This window comes from Sorex araneus, chromosome 1, assembly GCF_027595985.1.
Source record: "Sorex araneus isolate mSorAra2 chromosome 1, mSorAra2.pri, whole genome shotgun sequence".
Taxonomy (NCBI): Eukaryota; Metazoa; Chordata; class Mammalia; order Eulipotyphla; family Soricidae; genus Sorex; species Sorex araneus.
Window position 1 is genome coordinate 215,522,149 of NC_073302.1, and position 24,114 is coordinate 215,546,262.

A 24,114-nucleotide genomic window follows, 5' to 3' on the forward strand; every position below is an offset into this window, starting at 1 on the left:
ACTATGTACTGAATCTTCAAATACAGGCAGTCTACTTTCCGGTCCCAATTATAGTTAACTTACTCATTTTAGTGATTTATAAAAGAGGGATTATGAGCAAGACACTTTTCAGAATCAGGGAATGCAGCAGGGTATAAAACTGGTAGTGAATCTGTTATTTAAGTGCTGATATTCTCAGTGGGAGAAAGGAAGAGTGTATAAGCAAATAAACCATAGAAATAAAACTTGTCAGATGGTGAAAGGTACTAACAGAGAAAATTCAACTAGGGCATAAGAATGCACAGTTGGGTGAAGATGAAAGTGTCAGAAAACAGAGCATTTAAGAAGCAAAGTCATATCAATGTTTCCTGGGAATAGTCAGTTGAGCAAAACTCCAAAGAAAGGGAGAGAAAGAGTCATTTGGGAATCTGGAGAAGATCAAATATTTAAGAAAGAACACAATATGAGGTTGATTACTTGTCTGTTTTTTCATATAGTTTTTTTAAGAATGCGGATATAGCCCTTTTGCATGTTTATACGTCTGTGTATAAATATATGTGTGCACACATGTGTATATGAGTTTGTGTGTGTGTGTGAGTGTGTGTGTGTGGTGCTCTATGTGTCCAACCTGTTAAATACATTTTGATTCAGGTGTTTTTTCAAAACTGGTATTGAGTTAATCAACTAAAATATAATTTATAGTTATTCATATTATGTGAGTTAAAAGTAGTAATCTACAATAGCTTCGGTTCTTTAATAGGAACGCATTTAGTTTTCATGAGTTTTAAATTCTTAATGACGGTGAAATTAGTTCTGCCCCATGTGCTTAACTTTATTTTCAATTTATCATATATAATATTACTATTAATGATCACGAATTTAATAAGAAAATAACTTTCTAGTAAATATGACTATTAAAACTATTATATTTAATGTTTATAGAAATAATAAACCATAAAATCAGCCAACATGAAAATAATTATAGTTCTTTAGAACACACTTAACTTTGAAGCTAGTTTTTTGCTCGGATTTAAAAATGCTCTAAAATTTAATGCTTGAGTGAGTTACATGTTTATGAATCATATTATGCTATTTCAAATTATGTATATTTAGTGAATACTTATTCTCTTATAAATGATTTTTTATAAGATAAGGGTTTTTTGATGACGTGTTATACTTTCAAACATTACTTGATAGAATATAATTAAGCAAGTACTATAATAATTGAGACTGTTCCTTAAATTAAGAGTTTTTTAAACAAATAAGAAAAATAATTTTCTGGTCGCTATCTTAAGAAATGAAAAAATTGTTTTCTTAGTTATATCATTGTTGATTGTCAGTACAATTATAATATGTTTGTAGTTACTGGTGTTTGCTTAAACCTGGTTGAATTATGTAAGCATTTTCTACTTTAAAATATACAAATAATGAAAATGCGAACAAAGTATGAGTCATTTAAAAAGATTGAGGTCATATAGTATTTAAAATTTGTGTCTACAACCACATTTTAACAAAAAGAAAAAATTTGATTTGCCACTCTATCATTTCATTTGTGCGATTTTAAGTATACAAACTCTTCAAAATTTATTATAATTTTGATATATAAATGATTCCACCTTAAAATTCAGCTTTTCAAAAATGAGTAAGTTTTCCGTGTACACTGATCAATGTCACCTAGTTCAAGGAACTTCAATTACATCTACCTAAATGTTCTAGCCATCACTCTTCTAATTGCCATAACACTATTCATTAAAGTAACAGTAATAGATGAAATATATCCAGGCAATTTGCCCAGTACTAAGTACAGTACATAGTTGTCTTCTTTAAGTACTCAAACCACCATTAATGAAAACTAATAGCCCATCAAAATTTACATTAAAAGTACTATGAGGAATCTCTGAAGGACTATATGTAATATTATTCCAGCACTCTTTGTCACCTTAAATTGCCATGTTCCAATATGTTGCTCTTCATAATGTGAATTGCCTAACAAAATGGATAAATACTACAATTGCGATGTATATCGTAGTACTGTTTTTAACCAGACTACAGTTAGTAATGAAAGAATGGCTCCATTAATGTAAATAGAAAAATACAATCACGACAAATTTGCCATACTTACAAAACATTAAGTAGTGTGATTGATTCCCTTTTGTGTATTGCTCAAGATTAATTTTTCTATTCTCATCTTCAGGAAAAATATAAAACAAGTGGACTATGTTTTTCACACTTATAATATTAAAAACATGAACCAATCTGTATGTGATTTTTTTTAGGGGTGTTGTTCAAATCACCCCCAGTGTTGCTTAGGAGCTTTTCCTGGCTGCTTTGAGAAGACACCCAGACAGTGCTTAGTGGACCACACGCAGTTCAGGGGACTTGGGCAGCCGTCTGCCACATGCAAAGCATGCACTTTTCCTCTTATATTATCTTTCCAGATGAAACTATTTTTCACTACAGACATCATTGTTTTGTATTTCAAAGAATAAATGGTAGAATAGTAGATATTTGTTTTAAAGTCATTGAAATAAAAAAGACATAGTATATTTAGATCTATAACAGATGTTTCACTTCATGCAGTTATTATACTCTTTTAATTAGAGTTTGAAAACAAATAGCAAGGCACCACATTGGGGATAGCTTGATTACCCTGGAACCTGGACGTTAGAACTAAGGATAGGGAATGAAAGAAATAAGAAGGAAAGCAAGAAGAGGCAGGTGAACGGACCAGAGTGATGGAACAGTAGGGAGTGTACCTGCAGGGCAAGTGGCTGAACTGTGTTTGACACCCAACAGACCCACAAATGGAGCAGGAGTGATCCCTGAGTGCAGAGCTAGGAATAAGCCCTGAGCACTGCCAAGTTTGCCAACCTCTCCCCTCAAAACAATGAAAGAAAGAGGAGGAAGATATAGGATAAAAGGGTAAAAGGGGACATAGTACCCATATATACAGAGGGAGTGAATAGGAATAATATAACTATGTATCATTTTTTAATTTTTTATTGGTGAATCACCATAAGGTACAGTTACAAACTTATGAACTTTCATGTTTGCATTTTAATCATACAGTGATTGTTTATATCCCCTCACCAGTGCCCATTCTCCTCCACCAATGTTCCCAGTATCCCTCCCACCACCCCCACCCTATCCCCCACCACCCCACTCTGCCTCTGCAGCAGGGCATTCCTTTTTGTTCTCTCTCCTTTATGGTGTTGTAGTTTGAATAGTGGTATTGAATGGCCATCATGTTCAGTCTCTAGTCTACTTTCAAACTATGTATCTTAACCGAAGAACCAACAAAAGTTAAAGCAGGTGATCCAAACTACACACACATTTATTTCATCCAGTAAATTTTGCAGTGTTATTTGACAGTATAAAAATAGGTACTACATTTATATTTAATAAGACAATAGTAAATTATCTAAGCTAGATCAGATATTTGAAACAGTTTTTAGAAATGGGAGCCTTGTGATATATACTATGTTTATACCAGAATTAAAAGCTAATTTTCATATTTTAAACTGATATTTAAAGAAAGAAACTGCTTAGAATATCATGTATAAAATGATTTTCATGAGTTATGAGTAAATTAACTGGGGTTAGATAATATTAATGACAGTACAGAAAGTATTTTAAAAATTATAGCATTTATGGTATATTACTTAGTTATAAGAAACAATGACATTTGACTTTTGCTACAGCATGAATGAAACTAGAGGGGTTTGTAATGGAAGAAAAAAAATATCAAATTATCTCACTTTCTGGGAATAGAAAGAAGCAAAGCAAGAAAAGTTACGTAGCCAAACAAAATCAGACTCTTGCATTCTACCCACAAAACTCAGTTACCAGGCTAAGAGCAGAAATAGGGTTCAATAAATTGTATAGCATTCATATATATGTCTTGGTCATGGGTATCATATGGGTATCATAAATGACCCATATTCTGAAGTGAAATTGTTCTGCTAAAACTAATGTTATTTTAATATTAAAAATAATAAACTAATGCCCTGGAGCAATAAACTCGTAAAACTATAAATAATTTTGTTGAAAAATATGGCTTATAACTTTAAGTGAAAGGTTTAAATTTTCAGCATTCAAAATTATATATAAATTGTCATTCATTTTAAATTTGTCATAAATATTTTTTCTCAATACAATATATTCTCAATATTTGAAATAATATGTACTATGCCCTTGCTTGATATTTTATTTAAACAATTACATATATATATTGAAGCATTGAAGTTACTATCATAAGGGTAGCACTGTAGCACTGTTGTCCCATTGTTCATCAATTTGCTCGAGTGGGCACCAGTAACGACTCCATTGTGAAACTTGTTGTTACTGTTTTTGGCATATCAGATACACCATGAAGAACTTGTCAGGCTCTGTCTTGCGGGCGGGATACTCTCGGTAGATTGCTGGGCTTTCTGAGAGGGACAGAGAAATTGAACCCAGGTCAGCCACGTGCAAGGAACACACCCTATCTGCTGTGCTATTGCTCCAGTGGATAAAAGTGAAATTGGGGAACCCAAGACCACCAGTGCCACACACATACAAGGCCTGTGCTCTGTAACATATGATCAATTACCTTTGTGCCACTGATCTTTGGAAGCAGTCAGAATCCTTACACTGTCCATTTGGAATAATCCTCCCTCCCACCAGATTGAAGCCCCATGACCTCCAGAGCTCCACCAGGTGTGTAGGAATCAAGAGTCTATTGGGGGCCCTGAGCACTGCTAGGCTTGGCTCAGAACCACAAGAAGAAGATACATTGAATAACAAAATCAAAGATGAATCTTTTTAAAAATGTAGCATTGAAAACTACAGTTGCATAAGTCCCACCAGGAGTGATCCCTGAGATCAAAGCCAGTTGTGAGCCCTGAACAATGCAGGCCTGACTCAGACCACAAGAAGATACATTTAAGGGCAAGCGCAAAAATTAGTCTTTTAAAAAATGCAAAATTGCAAAACCACAGTTGCATAAGAAATATTAACAGTCAATATAATACAAGGAAACAAAAAAACTCTATATATGAAAATGCATTGCTAGTTGACTCAAAATGACTTCTAGCCCAGGATACAGCTCTCAAGCACTGCTCAGAGTGGTCCCTTGGCACAATAGACTTGGGCTAAAATAATCCACACCCCAAATAATAATTTGAGGGTAGGCAATATTTTGATAATGTTTAGGGGACAAGGTTAAGATTTGCATTAAGGGGCTGGAGTGATAGCACAGAGGGCAGGGAGTTTGCCTTGCACGGCTGACAGGGGTCAATTCCCAGCATCCCATATGCTCCCCCAAGCACCCTAATTTCTGAGTGCAGAGCCAGGAGTAACCCCTGAGCATAACCGGGTGTGACCTAATAGCTCACAAACAAACAAACAAACAAAAAAAGAGATTTGCTTCAATATAAAGTGTGTTATATTTAACTGGTTCCTTCTATGTTTCAAATGTCCCATACTCTATAGTAACTTGTATTAGTATTCTATCCTGCTATTAGTAAATTAACTAATATGAGTGAGTGCATTAGGTGATAAAGAAACCATAATGAAACACTATAGACTAGGTGTCTAAAACAAACAGCTATGTATTTTTTTTTACCGTTCTACAAACTGTAAAACTAAAATCGATGCATCAGTAGTTGATGTCGGCTGCACTGTTTCGACTTACAAATCATTTGTTTATCAACATGTTCTTCTCGGTCTTCCCTCTGTGCTCACCTCTTTTGTATCTTCTCTTATATAAGTATACATATTCTGATGGATTTGTCCCAATCCTTATGATCTTACTGAATTTATTTATCTCTCTAAAGAGCCAGATAGTCTCATTTGTGTGGGGAATTCAATGTACAAATGAGTACACAACTCAGCACAAAACAAGGAAGATAGTCACAGAATTTCTTTATGTGGACTGTGGACCATGCTTAAGATTTTAAACAGGGTGAAGCTGTAGGACAAGGTTGGTTTGCCCTTCCTCCCTGGCCACTGGGAGCTTGTGTTTGTTGATTGCCCCAATCTGTCAGTTACCTTTGTCTTCTGATCACACTCTGACTTGTAAATATTGTCTTTCTCTTCTCCTTAATGGTTAGTGATTTCAGAGCAATTGCTTTTCGTATGGATACAGGAAGACAGTTAAAAAGACAAGCCTGTGGCTTAGGAGTTGATTGACTCCAGATGATATTACCTCCTGGACATATGCTCTCTTAAGCCTCGGTTGCCCATACTTCCTAGATCCCCAAAAGCAGGGTCCCGATGAGGGACTGGATGGACCCAGGGCAGGCGGTGAGCTAGCTATCCTGGCATCGAGATGGGCCTGGACAAAGTGCCATAATGCTTAACTATAAGTTAAAAACTTAGTCATGGACAGATTCTGTCATGATCCAAAATAATAACTAGATTTGGATGTGCTGGGGTTAGGAATGATTGATCTGGCCTGAGTACTATAGTCTGAGTCTTTGGTGAGATGTCCCCAGGAGAGTCACCCTATAAGCCTAAACATGTCTACTACTGTGTCCATACAGAATGGTAAATATGAGGAAGGAGAATTAAAAAATGCTAATTAAGTTGCAGGTCTAAGGAGAGGAGAAACACACCTTAAGGGCTGTTTTGCCCTTGTGGGCTGCAGGTGGTCGGGAAGTCTGGAAAAAAGATTTTTGATCACACTGACTGTGGGAAGGCGTGGTTGGGGAGGTGTGGGGAGACAATTAAAAAGAGCAGAGAGGCGTCGGGGAGAATGGGACGGATTGTGGAATTGATTGATGGATTGGTTGAAGGAGAGGAGATTGAAAGAGAGACGGTTACGGAGATAGCAGAAAGACAGCAGAGAGAGAAATGGAGGAGACGAATAAAACAGGAAGAAAGAATTGAGCTGTCAGAGAGAAATAGACAGGGGGCGGGTGACTGAGCTGTGAGAGATGAGAGATTGTATAAGTGACAACTAATCAGCAACCAGCTTGGCCCTCGTTCTTCCTTCGTCCGTCCAAGGCAACAGCCATACCGGGTGGAGAAGTGGCCCGAGAATACGGAAGGCAGGTGGGGAGAGAGAGAGCCACCCAGAGAGCCTGTGAACATCCTTTTACGTGTAATTCCCACACGTGTGAGGGGCTTACACAGCTCCACAGTGCAAGTGTGAGATTTACACAGGAAATCTGATCCTTTTATAACTTTCTCCCAAACAACATGACTCTAAATATTTTTTGGTAAAAGTATAATCTAGCTATGGTAGATAGTGCTTCAACAAACACAGGAGTGCAGATGTTGTTTCTGTCATATGTGCTTGGGCCCCCAGGTATATTTCCAGGTGTGGTACCATAGCCAGAATCTGGAAACCACCTGAGAGTCCAAGAACAGACAAATGGATGAAGAAATTATGGCACATCTACACAATGGAATACGATGCAGTCGTTAAGAAAAATGAAGTCATGAAATTTGCCTATAAATGGATGATACATGGGGAGTATCATGCTGAGTGAAATGAATCCAAAGGATAGGGACAGACATAGAATGACTGCATTTATTTGTGGTGTATATATTATATATATATGTGTGTATATGTACATAATATATGGTACATATATTGCATGTATATGTATATGTATGTGTATATATATATATATATATAGTGTAAAACTAATATCCATGGCCAGGGAAAACAGGGACTGGGAGGATTGGTCAATAGTTGGAACTAACCACTAGTGTGGGGAGGGGGCTGAGCGTGGGTAATACTAAGAAAAGATCAGTATGACAATAATAGCAGGGAGTTATCATGATGGACAAGATCTGAGTGTTAAAAGTAGGTAAAGGAATACTCGTGATAACCTTTCAGTGTAAATATTGCAAACTGCAATGTCCAAAAGGAGAGAGAGAAAGAGAGAAAGAGAGAGAGAGGAGAGAAAAAGAGAAGAGAGGAGAGAGAGAGAAGAAAGAAAAGCACCTGCCCTAGAGGCATTCGGGGTGGGGCTGGGGGGATAGGAGGGAACCTGGTGACACTGGTGCTGGGAAATGTACAGTGTACACTGGTGGAGGGATGGGTATTGGAGCACTGTATGACTGAAATCTAGTGAGCAGCTTTGTAAGGGTCTATCTCACAGTGATTCAATGAAAAAGTTTTAAAAAACCTTATAATCTAATTTGTTCGTAACTATTAAATTATGAAAAGTTCTAATGTTTTATTGTCTATCACAAGCATCATTTTTAGTATGACTTGAACTTGGTAATTACCTATGGAGCGCTCACAAGTGGCAATTAGCATTGTTTTTTCTGCTGCCAAGTGCTGAGCTAATCTCAACTAGTCTCCATGCAATGAATGTAATCAGTGCAAAGGAGTAAAAGTGATTTTCTTTTCATCCTCCTAGGTTCATGTCTGATACTCCCCTGCAATAAAGGCAGGATAACAGGAGAAGCCAATTAATTAGGCGTATTTAGGAACCCCACATAGACATGAAGTTCTACAGACTGCCAATGATTGATAGTCACATAGCTAAGAGAGGTGATCATGGTCTAGGACTTGAAATAGGAGAAGATAATTTGTAGGAAGGTGAGAAGAGGAGGTCCTTGGTAAACAATGATTGCCAAGCCCAGTAACTATCTGTTGTGAGAGTTGTCTTTGTTACAGGATCTTTATTAACTTCAAACTGTCTTTTAACACTAATATACTCTTTCTTTTCTGAGCTTCCTCTATGTCTGCTTTTACTGAAACCAATCAGTTGAAAATAATCCATTACCCAAAAGGCTTATTTGGGGAGTATAATGAATAATCTTTCAGTAATTATGAGACAAGTAGTGCAAAGTCTTAGAAAAATAGCCCAAATTTATCTATTTTTCTGGCAAAAAAATTCCAATTGACAGCTGGCAGAAATATTTTTACTGAATTTTTTGTGTGAAATAATTCTAGTTACATACTATTTTCAATTTTTAAAAAATCCATGCATTTATTTGATATTGCTACCTATTATTATCTTTAACATTTAAGTAACTTGGCTAAAGAATTTTAATTTTTAACCAAAGTGTTGGATTTTTCCATCTTACAAATAAGGAAACTGATAATTAAAAAATGATGGAAATATCTAAATGGCTGGTGACAGGATCTGTATTGTGTTCTGCAACTATGAAATAATGACTAATATAGTGTACACAGTAATACATCTATAAAAATAAATTTACAAAAAGTTTATGTACTTTGAACGTCACCCAAAGATTATCAAATGGAAATGTTTTAGCCTGTTTGTATGATCCAAAGTTATCTACTGTAATGAATTTCTATTTAAAAAAAAAACGCTTTTGTGTGACTGACAATAGAGGTTCCAACAAGATGGGTTAGTAAGATTGATCTTTGCTTTGAAGAGTCATATTCCCAATAAGGAGATGTGTATGTCAATTAACAAAGCACTGTAGACTTAAGAATGTTCGATTAAGTTTTATATGAACCCAGAAACAACATAATAGTTGTGTTTCATTCATCCTTTTAGGGACAATCAAAGTTTGTAAATAGAGATACCATTTGGATTGAATCTGAAACTCTATATATCACTCTTTATTCAGATAATACAATGGAGATTTGTAAAGCAGTGGAAATACCATGTCTAAATGGGGGAAATAAATTATGGGTAAAAGAAAGTCATAGGGTAAATAGTGGAAATATAATGGTTAGATTGGAGATGTAAATTAAGGACAAAAAAATTAGCATGGGATATTTGGGGATCATGATTTAGAAAACTATAAATACTTGCAATTCCGCACTTACCTAGAAAATGAGGCAATTGGAAATATAAGAATATTACAGATTTAAAAAAATATTTTAGATCCAGTTAAATTTAACCAATACACAAAGTTAATGTTAGATACAAATATATTGCTTATAATGTCAAAATAGCCAAGTGCTCTTCATCACTTCTTTTCTACATGTTCGATTCTCCTTTTTTACTTCTTAATGAAAAAAAATCTTAGGTAGCGTCAGTTTTTAATGAAACAAATTGTACTTTGTATTTTCTAAGGATCTCAGTCAGCAGTCATTAATGCTGCCTTGTTTTTGTCAACTGATTTCTCTGTCTCTTTGTGAGTCTCACTTTCATCATTGCAGAGATATTAGTTCACTGGCAAAACACTCAAGCCATCAACTTGGAAATTAAATTACCTGCCATTCTCAAGTTTTTCTCCCTCTAACCCCATACTGCCCCTTAAGCCTTCAATGAAGCAAGTCTCATAATACAACAATGAATTGGGAGAGTTTTGGACCATATCTGTCAGTTCAAGGTCACCAAGTCTTCAAAGTGAAATTCTGAGCTTTGTTCAGCAAGGCTCTCAATCCTACTTTCACTGTCCTCCAAATACTTGTTTTAGGGAAAAAAAAAGAAAAAGTAAATGTCTAGAGGAAAAAAGAACAAAGAGATTCTAGTTTCATTGCTGCTTTAAGGGACACATTTTTTGTACAAAGCATCAAACAAACTGCAGAGAGCTATTCTTGAAGTGAAGAGCAACAAATAATAGACTAACAGACTGCTGTAAGCAAACATACCCCCTCTCACTGTCCAGGTGGAGGAGCATTTCTGATTTGTAATAGGTCTGATATAAAAATACCCTGATATGATTATAAATAATAGACTCATTCTGACTGGTAGATATTTTTCTTGTTTTCATCATTTTAACTATTTACCTTTATAAAATAGCTGCTTTAGGAGTTTATCTGTCCATGTTCTTGAGACAGCATAGTGAATCTATCCCTGAAAAAGTTGTCAATCAATTGCCATTCAATATTATTGAAACATGGAGCAATAGAAGAAGTAAAAAGTCTGGTAATGGAAGACAGAACATGCATCAAGACATATATGGCCTCTGTTCCTTGATAAACTAAGGGCTTGGCAGGGGAAGCCCTTTGTGCAGCAAAAAGGAATGCTCAGATTCACATTTTGGAAAGATTACTCTAGTATTTCCTCAGCACTGATTCTTTGGAGAGTAAGTGGTGAGACTCCAAACAGAGCAGCAGTCTTGTAAATGGAGAAAAAAATGTATGTCTGAGAATATTGAATGGTTAACTGGGATTATTCAGGTAGGATAGACTCCTGGGAGAAGCCAGGAATGTAGTGAGAAAGTAAAGGGTTGAAAATCTTATAATTAAGCAGAGATCATTTTCTGCAACTATTCTTAGTTTAGAACGACATGAGAGCAAAAAACATCATCGACTGGAAATAAATATTTATGTTTCAGTGTTTTGGATATCGGGAATCTCAGTATCAAGGTGGTCAAATATTCGGTGTCTGGTGAGTGCCTCCTTCCTGTTCACAGAGAAATGTCTGTCATACAGTGAAAGGAAAGAGACAGTTCTCTGGGATATCTTCGATAATGCCACGGATCCCGTTCAGAAGAGACACACTATTACAAAATATTCACCTCCTATGCACCACATGGACTGGAGGGATAGCACAGAGGGTAGGGCATTTGCCTTACATGCGGCTGGCCTGGGTTTGATTTCTCTGTCCCTCTCAGAGAGCCCGGCAAGCTACTGAGAGTATCACGCCCGCATGGCAGAGCCTGGCAAACTACCCATGGCGTATTTGATATGCTAAAAATAGTAATAACGAGTCTCACAATGGAGACGTTACTGATGCCCGCTCATGCAAATTGATGAACAACAGGACCACAGTGCTACAGTGAACGCACCACACAGTGGAAAATAATAATGAAAATATAAATTTGAAGGAGAAATAAAAGTTCATAAAATAAGTTTACTGGAAAAGAATGCATTTTTAAAAATAAACCTGTATTCCATTCTTGCAATGTAAAACTTATAATGAGATACCTACTATGTAGTTGGATATATGGATATAATATTAAGTGGACAATAAAACAAAATTGAGGGATTTCGCACGGGGGTTACTCCTGGCTCTGCACTTAGGAATTACTCCTGGTGGTACTCAGAGAACCATACGGGATGCTGGGATTCGAACCCAGGTCGGCCTCATGCAAGGCAAACGCCCTACCCACTGTACTATCGCTCCAGCCTCAAGAGGGATTTTTTTTTTGATGATATATAATTTACTGAGGTGACTTGTAAGAGAATTACCTTGCACCATAAACCACGCCACATTGAGCCACCTGATTCCTCTTCCAGAATACTTAGGTTCTAGAAGTAATTCTAAATTTTGAAAGTTTATTTTTACATTGTTGCCTAATTAAGTTATTTTAAGACAAAATTGTAGAAACTATTTATAGGTGACAGACACACCTGGTGGTGTGGGAGAGAGATTGGGGCGCTGCTGATTCAGGTCTGATTCTCAACATTCCGTGTGGTGCTGAGGTTGGGATTCAAGCTCTCCTGCATACAGAATAAGCATCTGCTCGAAAACTCAAACTATCTCCCAGCCCTATAAAAAATCATATTTGACTTAATTCAGTGGGTGCAGATGGTAGTTTACTTGGAACATTTCCCTCATGGTTTCTAATTTCCTGCTTCACTATGGGCGGCTTGCTCTCTAGATTTGATGCTCTCAGTTTTGGATCTCTACTCACTATGACAGTTATAACTCCATTATCTCCACCAGCACCACCAACATTCCCTTTTTTATTCCTTTTGTTTTGGGTGGTCACATCTGACTGTGATCAAGGAAAAATCCCTGGCTTTGTTCTCACAAGCCACTCCAGACAGTGCCACGGGCACTGTGTGTAATGCTGCGATTAGATCAGTCGTGGCCTATCAAAGATTAATACATGCAGAAAGCACATTAATTATTATAATATTTCCAAGTTCCACAATGAAGATTGTATGCCTGCCTTTACTTCTTTTTTTCTAATTTTATTTTATTTTTTATAAAGTAGTTAACGGTATTTGATCACATTTAATATTCAAACACCACCACCATTACACCTTCCCACCACTATATTTCGAATATTTCCATTCCAAACCACAACCCATGCCCCAAAGCCGAATTGAAATAATTATTTTGTATTGTTTGTTATGAATAAACCACTGAAAATACTCTGAAAAACTTTCCTTACAGAAGAGTGTGTGAAAACTTTTGTATTTAACCCATGGCCCATTATGCCCTTTTGTAAGAGATTACTAATATGTTGTTAAGAATTGAGCATTTTGTGCATATATATATTACACATATATATAATATCAGTGTATCACTGACCTCCCTTGTTTGTCCATTTACTTGAGCAGGCACCAGTAACGTCTCTATTCCTCCCAGCCCTGAGATTTTAGCAACCTCCCCTTACTCGTCTTACCCAACGATTGGAGGCTCTTTCAGGGTCAGGGGAATGAGATATATATATATAATATATGTATATATATGGACTGGAACCAGCCATAGCACAGTGGGTAGGGCATTTGCCTTGCATGCAGCCAACCCGGGTTTGATTCCTCTATACCTCTCGGAGAACCCGGCAAGCTACTGAGAGTATCTCACCCACATGGCAGAGCCTGGCAAACTACTTGTGGTGTATTCGATATACCCAAAACAGTAACAACAAGTCTCACAATGGAGATGTTACTGGTGCCCACTTGAGCAAATCAATGAACAATGGGATGACAGTGCTACAGTGCTGCAGTGCTATGTATATACATATGTGTACATATGTATATATAATGTATAAATAATATATATGTATATATTACATCACTTTCTCTGTCAATGTCATTCCTTTGTTCATCGATGGCTCGAGCGAGCACCAGTAACATCTTCATTCATCCCTGTCACATGCTAGTGTAGGCCAGTGGTGCTCGCTCCAGGAAGACGAAGACCATGTTTATAATAATAATACATTACATATCTGTAAAAATATATTTCCCTCTATGATTGGTTGCCTTCTACTTAAAACCCCATCAAATATAGTGTGCTAGTCTTGGAGTCTGAGTGGTGTGAGTTATGAGATGTCCCACAGCTGCAAATGTGATCGCATGGTCCAGGGATAGGTTTACTCATGGGCAAGTTTCGGCCTGAGCATGTGGAGAGAGGCTTTGGCATGGCGGCATTGCCTGCCTTTCTTTCTTACATCCTACATGTATATTTCTTCCCAGTTTTCTCGCTTGTTGTAGTGAAATACAGCTTCCAGTAGCTTTGTGAAAACGGATCCTCATGAAGTAAGTTTATCAATGCAGTATCAGATATATTTATCCTACAATAATATCCAATTGGTTTATAAATGACATTGTTAGACTGAATTGCTTTAGCAAATTACTGCAGTGGTTTATATAAAACAAAAATAATTATATTTCGGGGACAGGAAAGATAAAGATCTCTGCACTGGTAGACAAAATATCTCACGAGAGCCCATATTTTGGTTCACAAACACTAAATTCTTCTTACACTTCAGAGTAGAAAACATGGAGAGAAGACTAAATATTTTTCTTACAAAAGCACTTATTCCAGGATGGATCTTCAACCAAGGTGACCTAAATTCTTTCCAAAGATTGTCTCTTAGGAGTGTTATAAGGGGAAATTCTTGACATGTGATCTTTAGGGTAATATTAAGGCCTAGTCCCTATATGATGGTGTAGGAAATCAAGATTGGAAATAATAAGATCTACAGATGTCTTCCCTCATCACTGTTGCAGGTGAAAAATCCAATTCTCTTACATTATTATATTTTTTGGTTTTAGATAAATTATATCTTAAGACATCTTTTTTCTTTACTTTTGGAAAATAATGTTAAATTGTTTTGTGTTTTCCGTCAATTTTTAGAAATCTCCTCAAATACTTTTCATTATTTGGTGAGCTTTTCTTTTCTTTTACTTCTCTCATTATTTCCTGGGAGTTGCTATAAAAATTATCAATTACATTTATTTTAGTAATAATGATTTTACTTTCTGTACATGCAGTTTGATTTCTCTATTAATTCATATTTTCCAAAATTTGCTTTAAGAATACAATATAATTTTTATTTTTGAATATATTGAATTGCTAATGAATAGCTCCAGTTCTTTTTTTATTAATTTATTTTTATATTTCTAGTCTTTATTGCTGACTTTAATGCAATTTTTTAAAAATTTTATTGAATCACTGTGAGATAGTTACAAGCTTTCATGTTTGGGTTACAATCTCACAATGATCAAACACCCATCCCTCCACCAGTGCACATTCCCCACCACCCATGTCCCCGGTATATCCCCCCTTGCCCACCTTCTCCCTGCCTCCCTGGCAGACAATATTTCCCATACTCTCTCTCTACTTTTGGGCATTATGACTTGCAACACAGACACTGAGAGGTCATCATGTGTGGTCTATTATCTATTTTCAGTACACATCTCCCGACTGGTTCCTCCAGCCATCATTTTCTTAGTGATCTCTTCTCTATTCCATCTGCCTTCTCCCCTCCACTCATCAAGCAGTCTTCCAGCTATGGGGCAATCCCTCTGGCCCTTATATCTACTGTCCTTGGGTGTCAGCCTCATGTGACGTTATTCCATACTCCAAAACTGAGTGCAGTTCTTCTATGTTTGTTCCTCTCTTTCTGACTAGCTCCAGTTTCTTTCTATATTTTTTGCTGCTTATGTCTTCTTTGAACATTTTTCTCCAGGTTATCATATTAATTTGGCTTTAGAAATGGCATGTTTTGTTTCAATCATCTGATATTTACCGCTGAGAGTTAACACCTCATTTTTGCTGTGTAACTTCAAAACAGATCACCATCTGACCTTCTGTTTGCTCATCTTTAAGCCCTGCTTTTTGATATACTACATTTTATTTATCATGATTAAATTAGAAAATCATATTTGTTTATGTTTAGCACCTTGAAAAAGTCTGAAATTAGTAAGTCTTAGTAACTTGATTCATCCTCTTCTTTTCTCTGAAACATTTGGAGACTACATGGTAGGAAAAACTTTTATTTAAGCTATTTATTATAATTTCCTTCATATTTACACAAATTCTATTACTCACTGGAGAATGTATGATTTCACTGCAGTTGCCGTAGCATAGTCCTGTGGACTGAGTAATATAATAGAAACTTCTTTTCTCACTGTTCTGAAGGACAAAACCTGAGAAAAATATGTGAGCATGCTTAGTTTTTTTTTGAGGTCTCTATCTATGATATATAGGTTACTGTCTTCTCCTCCATAGATCTTCACATTAGATGGCATGTGTGAGTGTGTGTGTGTGTGTGTGCACGCTTGTGCGCTCATGTGTGTGTGATAGTTATCTTTATTTTAAATACTCCCTGCTTGGGACTGGAGAGATAATATATCGGGTAGGGTGTTTGCCTTGCACATATCCAACCCGGGTTCAAATCCCAGCATCCCATATGGTCCCCTGAGCACTGCCAGGAGAAATTTTTGAGTGCATGAGCCAAGAGTAAGCCCTGTGCATTGCCAGCTGTAACCCCCCAAAAAAGCAAAAAAATAAAAATAAATACTGCCTGCTCTCCTGACAGTGTTCAAGTTCTCAAGGCATTGCAGACTCAGAGGTTGAATGTGGGGACTCACACAGAGACCCTCTGCTCTAACCTTTAAATTATTTTCCCAGCTCATTAATTTTTATTTCTTATGATGACAAGTGATTTATTGGATTGATGACCCATCTTAATAACTTCATTTGAGAGGAATTATCTTTCTAAGAAATCTTTATTTTCCTGAAGGGAAAAAAGAAACAGTATGTTAAAGATATGCATTTAACTCCATCTTTCTCACAGCTATCAGAGCAGTCTTTACTATAGCCAGGTGTTGAAAATTACAACTTACATGATTAATTAAGGCTGAAGTGATAGCACAGCAGGTAGGGTGTTTGCCTTGCACGCAGCCGGCCCGGTTCGATTCCTCCATCCCTCTCGGAGAGCCCAGCAAGCTACCAAGAGTATCCCACCTGCACAGCAGAGCCTGGCAAGCTACCTGTGGCATATCTGATATGCCAAAAACAGTAACAAGAAGTCTCACAATGGATATGTTACTGGTGCCCACTCGAGCAAATCAATGAACAATGGAAAAGACAGTGCAGTGTTAAGACATGATTAATTAAAGATCTGGAATTCTGGCCAGGAATGGAACTGGGAGGTAGAGCATCTTTTTTGCATGTGTGAGGTTCTGGTTTGACCTCAATACATGGCAAAAGTGGAAAAAAAAAAGGCCTGGTATTAATTATGCATGAATCAGTTCAATAAAATGTTTGCTACTCCATCATTGAGAGATTAAAACCTTGCTACTTAATAATATGGATCAATCTGGACAGTACTGTGTTTAGTTAATAAATCTGATAGGAAAAAAGATATAGTATGATTCCACTTACATGCGGTACATATAATAAATTAATTAATCCAATAGGTAGAAGAAGAAAGTAAACTTTTAATTCATAAGACCACATCTATGATTTCCATAAACATGAGGCCCATGGAAATTGGTAAAAGGTATCAAAAGTGTAGGATGCGGTCAGATTTTGAATACAGACCTGGGGCCTGCCGCAGCCACTCTCAGTAGTGCTGGAGTCGGAGGGACCATGTAGAAGTGGGGATTGAGTTTTGGGTCCAGTACATGAGACTTGCACACCTGCCCTTTGAGCTATCTCCCCAATTCTCAATGTATTTTAAGTAACAACCGTTTTGCAGACATTTTCTACCTGAAATGGCTTGTTTTCTGTTAATTTTGTCTATTGCAGAAACGGTATTTTAGCGGACCAGAACATAGTACAACAGACAAAGCCCTTACCTTACAAACAGTTAATGCGTGTTCAATCCCAAGCGCCCAGCATGGCACCCTGAACACTGCTAGGATTGATCTCTGAGTGCAGAGCCAGGAGTACACCCTAAGCACCACAAGGTGTAACCCCCAAACAAATGAAACAACATAAGTTTTAATAAATATATTCTCTCATTTATTCCTGTCTTTGATATTATATTTCAAAGCCATAACCATGTCCAAAGCATGTTGATATTTCTCCTGTTCTCTTTGGGAATTTTACATTTAGGTCAGCAACTGTGATGTGTTATTTTTTTGTGAAAGATACGGAACTGATGTCTAAATTTTATATTTTACATGTGATTATTTAGTTGATTTGAAACCAACTGTTGAAGAGTTTATTTGCTTTTTATGATATCTTTGCTCCTTTTTCAAAGATCAATTCATTATATTCATGCAGTCTGTCCATCACTTGATTTTCTATTATATTGATTTGTTCTGTTTATTCATTCACTGTAAAAAACTATAGCATGCTAAGGGGCGTGTGCACTCATGGGCTCTCAGGGAGGCTGTCTCACCGCCCGCGTTTGGTGCTCTGGAACCGCTGTGTATGGGTTGGATTGGGATGGTCGTTGGCCAAGGACAGGCGAAGGAAGAATGGGGACCAAGCTGGTTGCTGATTAGTTACCTTTTATTCAATCTTCCATCTTTCTCATCTCCTGCACTCCCAGCTCCATCCTCTCTCTGGATCTACTGCAGACCCCTCTGCCTCTCCTGTCTCTCTCCTCCCACTTACTCTCTCCCCCTTGCCCCTTGGCTATACATAGCCAGGTAATAAAATCATCATAAGAAAGCCCTTCCTGAGGGCCAGGCATTCCAAAGCCCTTCCTGACTCTTAAGGTGTTTTTCTCCTTTTCTTAGTCTAAAGACTCATTAACATCTTAATCCTAGCTATTTTTGTATGAACATAGCAAGAGATTCATTGAGGCTTGCAATGCAGCTCTCCTGGGATCATCTTGCCACAGGCTCAGACTACAGCACTCAGGCCAGATCAATCATTCCTCACCTTAGCAGGGTCCAAATCTAGTTATCACTGTTTGGATCATGACAACATTTGTCCATGACCAAGATCTTAACTTATAGTTAAGCATTAGGCACTTTGGCCAGGCCCATCTCGATGCCAGGGTAGCACACAACTCACCGCTTGCCCTGGGTCCGTCTCATCCCTCGTCGGGACCCTGCTTTTGGGGGTGCTAGGAAGTAAGGGCAGCTGAGGCTTACGTGAAGAGAAGAGATGCCCAGGAGGAAAATATCATGTAGAGTCAAATGACTCCCAGGTTACAAAAGCATAGCATTTGCTAAGTCTTCCTGTGTCCATACAAAAAGGACATTGCTCTAAATACACTATGCAAAGGACTCAATAGAAGAGAAAAACAATATTTACAAGTCAACAGAACACTAAGAAAGAAGCTACAAATAAGCAAAGAGTAATGGGAGCACTGTAACAGGAGTAACCCAATAAACCTAAACTACCTGAGACTATGTTATCCTACAATTCATCAATAGCACACTTTCTTAATTGTGGTAGCTTTATAATAAACCTTGAAGTTGTGCTTTGTCAGTCCTCCAACTTTTGCTTTCTCCATTTTTTTTTTGTTTCTGAGAAGACATCTGTTAAATTCCCAAGTCTGAATAGCCATAGATTATCTGTCAGTTGTTCTTTCAAGTAAAAATGATATTCTATGAAAAAAAGTCAGGAATTCTTGAAACTTAGGCAAGCCCGTCAGTACTTTTCTTCCAGACAATCGCCTTTTAGTTTGTAGCAGAGTTCTTCATACACATTTTTTATAGTGTAACATGAATATGGAAAAGATATGAACTAAAGTGTCAGTTTGACTAAAAGTAAAGTTAGAAAAGAACATTCTTCTGTAAAACTGGCACTTTTGTGGTGTGTGTAATTTTGTCTGTGAATGCATAGTGGTACACAATCCAGTTATTCCTAATATATTGGTGATATTGGTCATTTGTTTACACTGGTATTTTATTTGCCTTTCTTTACTATCATAAATCATGAATGTTTTTGCTAAATCATGAAAGGTATCCTCAGTCACAATTACTAATCATTCTATTAAAAATACTCTTAGAAAAAAAGTTTAGGTCACAAGTTTACAATAGTCTTTATTTTTATGGTTTTGGTATGTATAGTTTCTTACCTCTCCCTGACCAACATACAAAGATCCTAGATGGCTTCATGTTTCTTCAAGTCCACTCATGGCTTTCCCTTTCAACACCCCACTTTCCCACTGTATGTATAACTAGGTAGTACAAATCTTGTAATACAGGGAGAAAAGTATATTATTATTTGATACATTTTATTATTTTGTTTAGAGTCTCTGGAAAGCTCAGATAAGCTGGCTCATCTGCTGTTGGTGCTCCCTCTTACTTGTCTCACTCAATATGATATTCTCCAGTCCCGTCCAAGTTTTAGTAAAACTGCATGATCTCATATTTTCTTACATTTGCATAGCATTCCATCGAGTATAGTTATACCCCAATTTATTCACTTATCATTGGACATTTTGGACATTTCCATAACCAAGCTACTACAATAAGCACCACAATGAAAGTACACTGTAGCACTGTCATCCCATTGCTCATTGATTTGCTCAAGCAGACACCAGTAACATCTCCATTGTGAGACTTGTTACTGTTTTTGGCTTATTAAACATGCCACGGGTAGCTTGCCAGGCTCAGCCATGCAGCGGGATATTCTCGGTAGCTTGCCAGGCTCTCTGAGAGAGATGGAGGAATCAAACCTGGGTCGGCTGCATGCAAGTCAAATGCCCTACCCACTGTGCTATTGTTCCAGTCCACAATGAAAGTAGGGGTGCATATATCATTTTAAATGGAGGTTTTCATTTTGGAGAAAGATGCCAAGAATTGTAATTGTTGGGTCCCACCTCCAAAAAGAATAAATATAGAATACAGGAGATATATTCTTACTTTTTGAGAAATCACCAAAAGGTTTTTCGCAGAGGGTGAACTAGTCAACATTCCCACCAGCAGTGAATGAGGATTTATTTTCACCTAATACCTGCTAAAACTGGGTATTCCCAGGTTTTGTTTGCATATCTATTCTCAAGGATATGAGATGCCATCTCATTGTCTTTCTGATTTCCATTTCCCTGACAATAAGTGAAGATGAACACTTATTTTTTTCTTTTTGGGTCACACCTGGCGATGCACAGGGGTTACTCCTGGCTCTGCACTCAGGAATTACCCCTGGCCATGCTCAGGGGACCATATGGGATGCTGGGATTTGAACCCGGGTCGACCGCGTGCAAGGCAAATGCCCTACCCGCTGTGCTATCGCTCCAGCCCCTGAACACTTTTTTTTTTTTATATTGACATTGACCATTTATATATAGAATTGTCTGTTCATCTCTTCTTCCTATATTTGATGGGTTGTTATTTTTTGTTTGTTGGGCTTTGTGTATTTTATATTGTATCCGTTGATCTGAGGTATGATGTCCAAATATTTTTTGCCATTCAGTGAGATGTCATTTTTATTTTCATTAGCCATGTATAAACCTTAGTTTGATGTAGTCCATTTGTTTATTTTTAACTGTATTTTTTGTTTTTCAGTGAAATAACTACGTTTGAGTGGCAAAAACCCTAATATCATTATTGTTCTCGGCATCTAACTAGACAATCTTTGATTTTTCTGAATGCAATTTGTGAATATCTTTGAGGATTTTAAAAATATATATTTTTATTTTTCTCTTGTTGTTCCATTATTATTTTACTTAATGATTATTCTTCATTCTACATGGATTCTTAGTCGAACTGGAGACCCTTGATTTCTTATGACAATCAGCAGAGGACTGGGCATCTGTTATGCACTTTCTCTTCCCTTGTGCATATCATTGTCTCACATCTTCCTTTAGAGAGTTGATTACTGTGATCTACATGTCACTGAACACTAATGACTTCCATGTTTTGCTTAAGAGGAATTTTAGGTTCAGACTTTGAGATTTTAGAAGTGCTAAATGAATAGAACAGGACACAGGCTTTAATATTCCAAATGTCTCCACTATTTCAAAATAGAGAATTTTTTTATTTAGAGTTGTGACCAAAGTGGCTGAGTGTGTGTCTTGTACGTGAAGTCCCTGAATTCAGTCAAATCATGCCATGTAGGCACAGATAGGAGTAGGTATGACACCTAAGAAAAACTGGGTAAGGGGACCAAGAATAATAGAATAGTAATACCACAACAATCCTTTTGCAGGTTGCTTATATGCCCCTCATTATTTATTTATTTTTTTTGGTTTTTGGGTCACACCTGGCGATGCACAGGGGTTACTCCTGGCTCTGTACTCAGGAATTACTCCTGGCGGTGCTCAGGGGACCATATGGGATGCTGGGATTTGAACCCAGGTCGGCCGCGTGCAAGGCAAACGCCCTACCCGCTGTGCTATCGCTCCAGCCCTGCCCCTCATTATTTTTATGATATGAATTTATTTTGGTTTTCCTTTGCATCAGTCTTGATGGGCACACTTTTTATTATAGTGAATAATTAATAGAAGCATATGTTCTCATTCTATTATTTATGATATCCTTTAAGGAAAATCACTATGTTCAAGGTTTTTATCTTTTTGTATATAAGGAGATACATAGATTTATATAAATGTACAGGTATAAAAAAAGAGGGGAAACTAGTAGACCAATATATAATTTTATTTTCATGTCAAGAGAGAGAAAACTAAGCTCCATTCAAGTCTTGAGGAGAATTATAGACATAAGGTTAATCCCATAAACTTTGAAAATCAGTGTTTAGACTACAGTCATTCTATGACCAAGAAAAAATTTTAAAAATCTAATTTCTCTTTACTTATGTGTAATACTACCTTGAATTTTTTTCAAATGTATTCAGCATGTAGTCTTTGAAAGGATGAAAAATTTTGCATACAGAAAGGTCAAATTTGTAAATTTGATTAAGGTAGTTGATCTTCATTACCCTGTAGATTTCAGATGAGATATCTCAGGTTCTTTGAAAAAAGAGTGATAATATTTCTTTTATAGATATTTCTATGGTAATTGAAAGATCAAACAATAAAACTATGGTGCTAATTTCCTGAAGTGAAGTTCAGTGCTATTTTATATTTATAAATATTACCCAGTCTCTATAGAGATATGATGTCTATATGAGATAGCAGTGTATATTTTAAAAAATGGAGAAAAATGTGAAAAATTATTTTTATTTTATTTATTTACATTGGTGTTTAATCTTTGTTAATTCATATATTTCATTTACTGTGCTCAGCATTTGTAAATAAAAAATCTATATTCCCTATTGTATTGAAGAATGATTTATATGTATTATGTGTATTACATTTCATTTTAAGAAAATTTTAAAAAAAAGAAAAGTTAGAGCAGAGGATCACTAAAATGTGGAGGGAAAACAAACCTTAAATGATAAAATGCAACTACAGTTTGCATTTATAAAACTGAAAGTTTTCCACTTTCTCTTAGCTGTTTTTTATCGTGATATGAGATTATTTTGTTTTAAAAATTGCTTTTCTTTATTTATACAGATAAAAAACTGTGGTGGGCAGACCAAAGCTTAGCTCAGCTGGGTACATGCAGCAAAAGGGATGGGAGAAACCCTACAGTCCTGCGAAATAAAACTTCTGGGGTTGTTCATATGAAAGTGTATGACAAAGAAGCACAGCAAGGTAAGTCACACTAGAAAGAATTTTTCACACTTTAAATACATAATAGTAAATCCCGTCCGCACAACAGGGCCTGGCAAGCTGCACGTGGTGATATGTCAAGAACAGTAACAACAAGTCTCACAATGGAGACATTACTGGTGCCTGCTCGAGCAAATGGATGAGCGACGGGATGACAGTGCTACAGTGCTATTTTCTAAATTCAACAATTGAAGGTTAATACTTTGAGTTAAATAAAATAAAGAAAAGGCAAATACTGCTTCATATAAGATAGTTTTTTTTTTTCTTTTTGGGTCACACCCCGCGATGCACAAGGGTTACTCCTGGCTCTGCACTCAGGAATCACCCCTGGCAGTGCTCAGGGGACCATATGGGATGCTGGGAATTTAACCAGGGTCGGCCACGTGCAAGGCAAACGCCCTACCCTCTGTGCTATTGCTCCAGCCCCAGATAGGTTATTTTAACATAAATTACTCAATGAGTTTTCAAAACATTAGCAGTGTTTATAAAGCAATTTTAAACTGTCAGGTCTTTAGAGTTAATCTAGTTTGGAATTAAAACAACGTAAGAATAAAATTCTCAGGGAAAAATTATGTTAAATATACATTAAACTCAGCCACTAAAGTGACTACGGGACTTTTGGTGAACTATGCCAATATTAAAATATTATATCCAAAGCCACTGTATCATTTTGTTCTAAGAATTTTGTTTTTGTGTTTTTGCTTGTGCAGTGAAATGGAGGAAAGAACTAACAGATGGTTAACATAGGTGGACCTGTCACATTGCTGAAATGGCCGT

At 36.7% G+C, this 24,114-nt stretch overlaps 1 protein-coding gene across 1 annotated transcript in view; it reads left to right on the forward strand.

Annotated features, from left to right (window-relative positions):
* LRP1B (LDL receptor related protein 1B) overlaps positions 1-24,114 on the forward strand; it is a 1,943,003-nt gene that overhangs the window by 1,335,147 nt on the left and 583,742 nt on the right. The window contains exon 33 of the mRNA XM_055124030.1: positions 23,179-23,319. Coding sequence (XP_054980005.1) covers positions 23,179-23,319 — 141 coding nt within the window. The remainder of the gene's footprint in view (positions 1-23,178; positions 23,320-24,114) is intronic.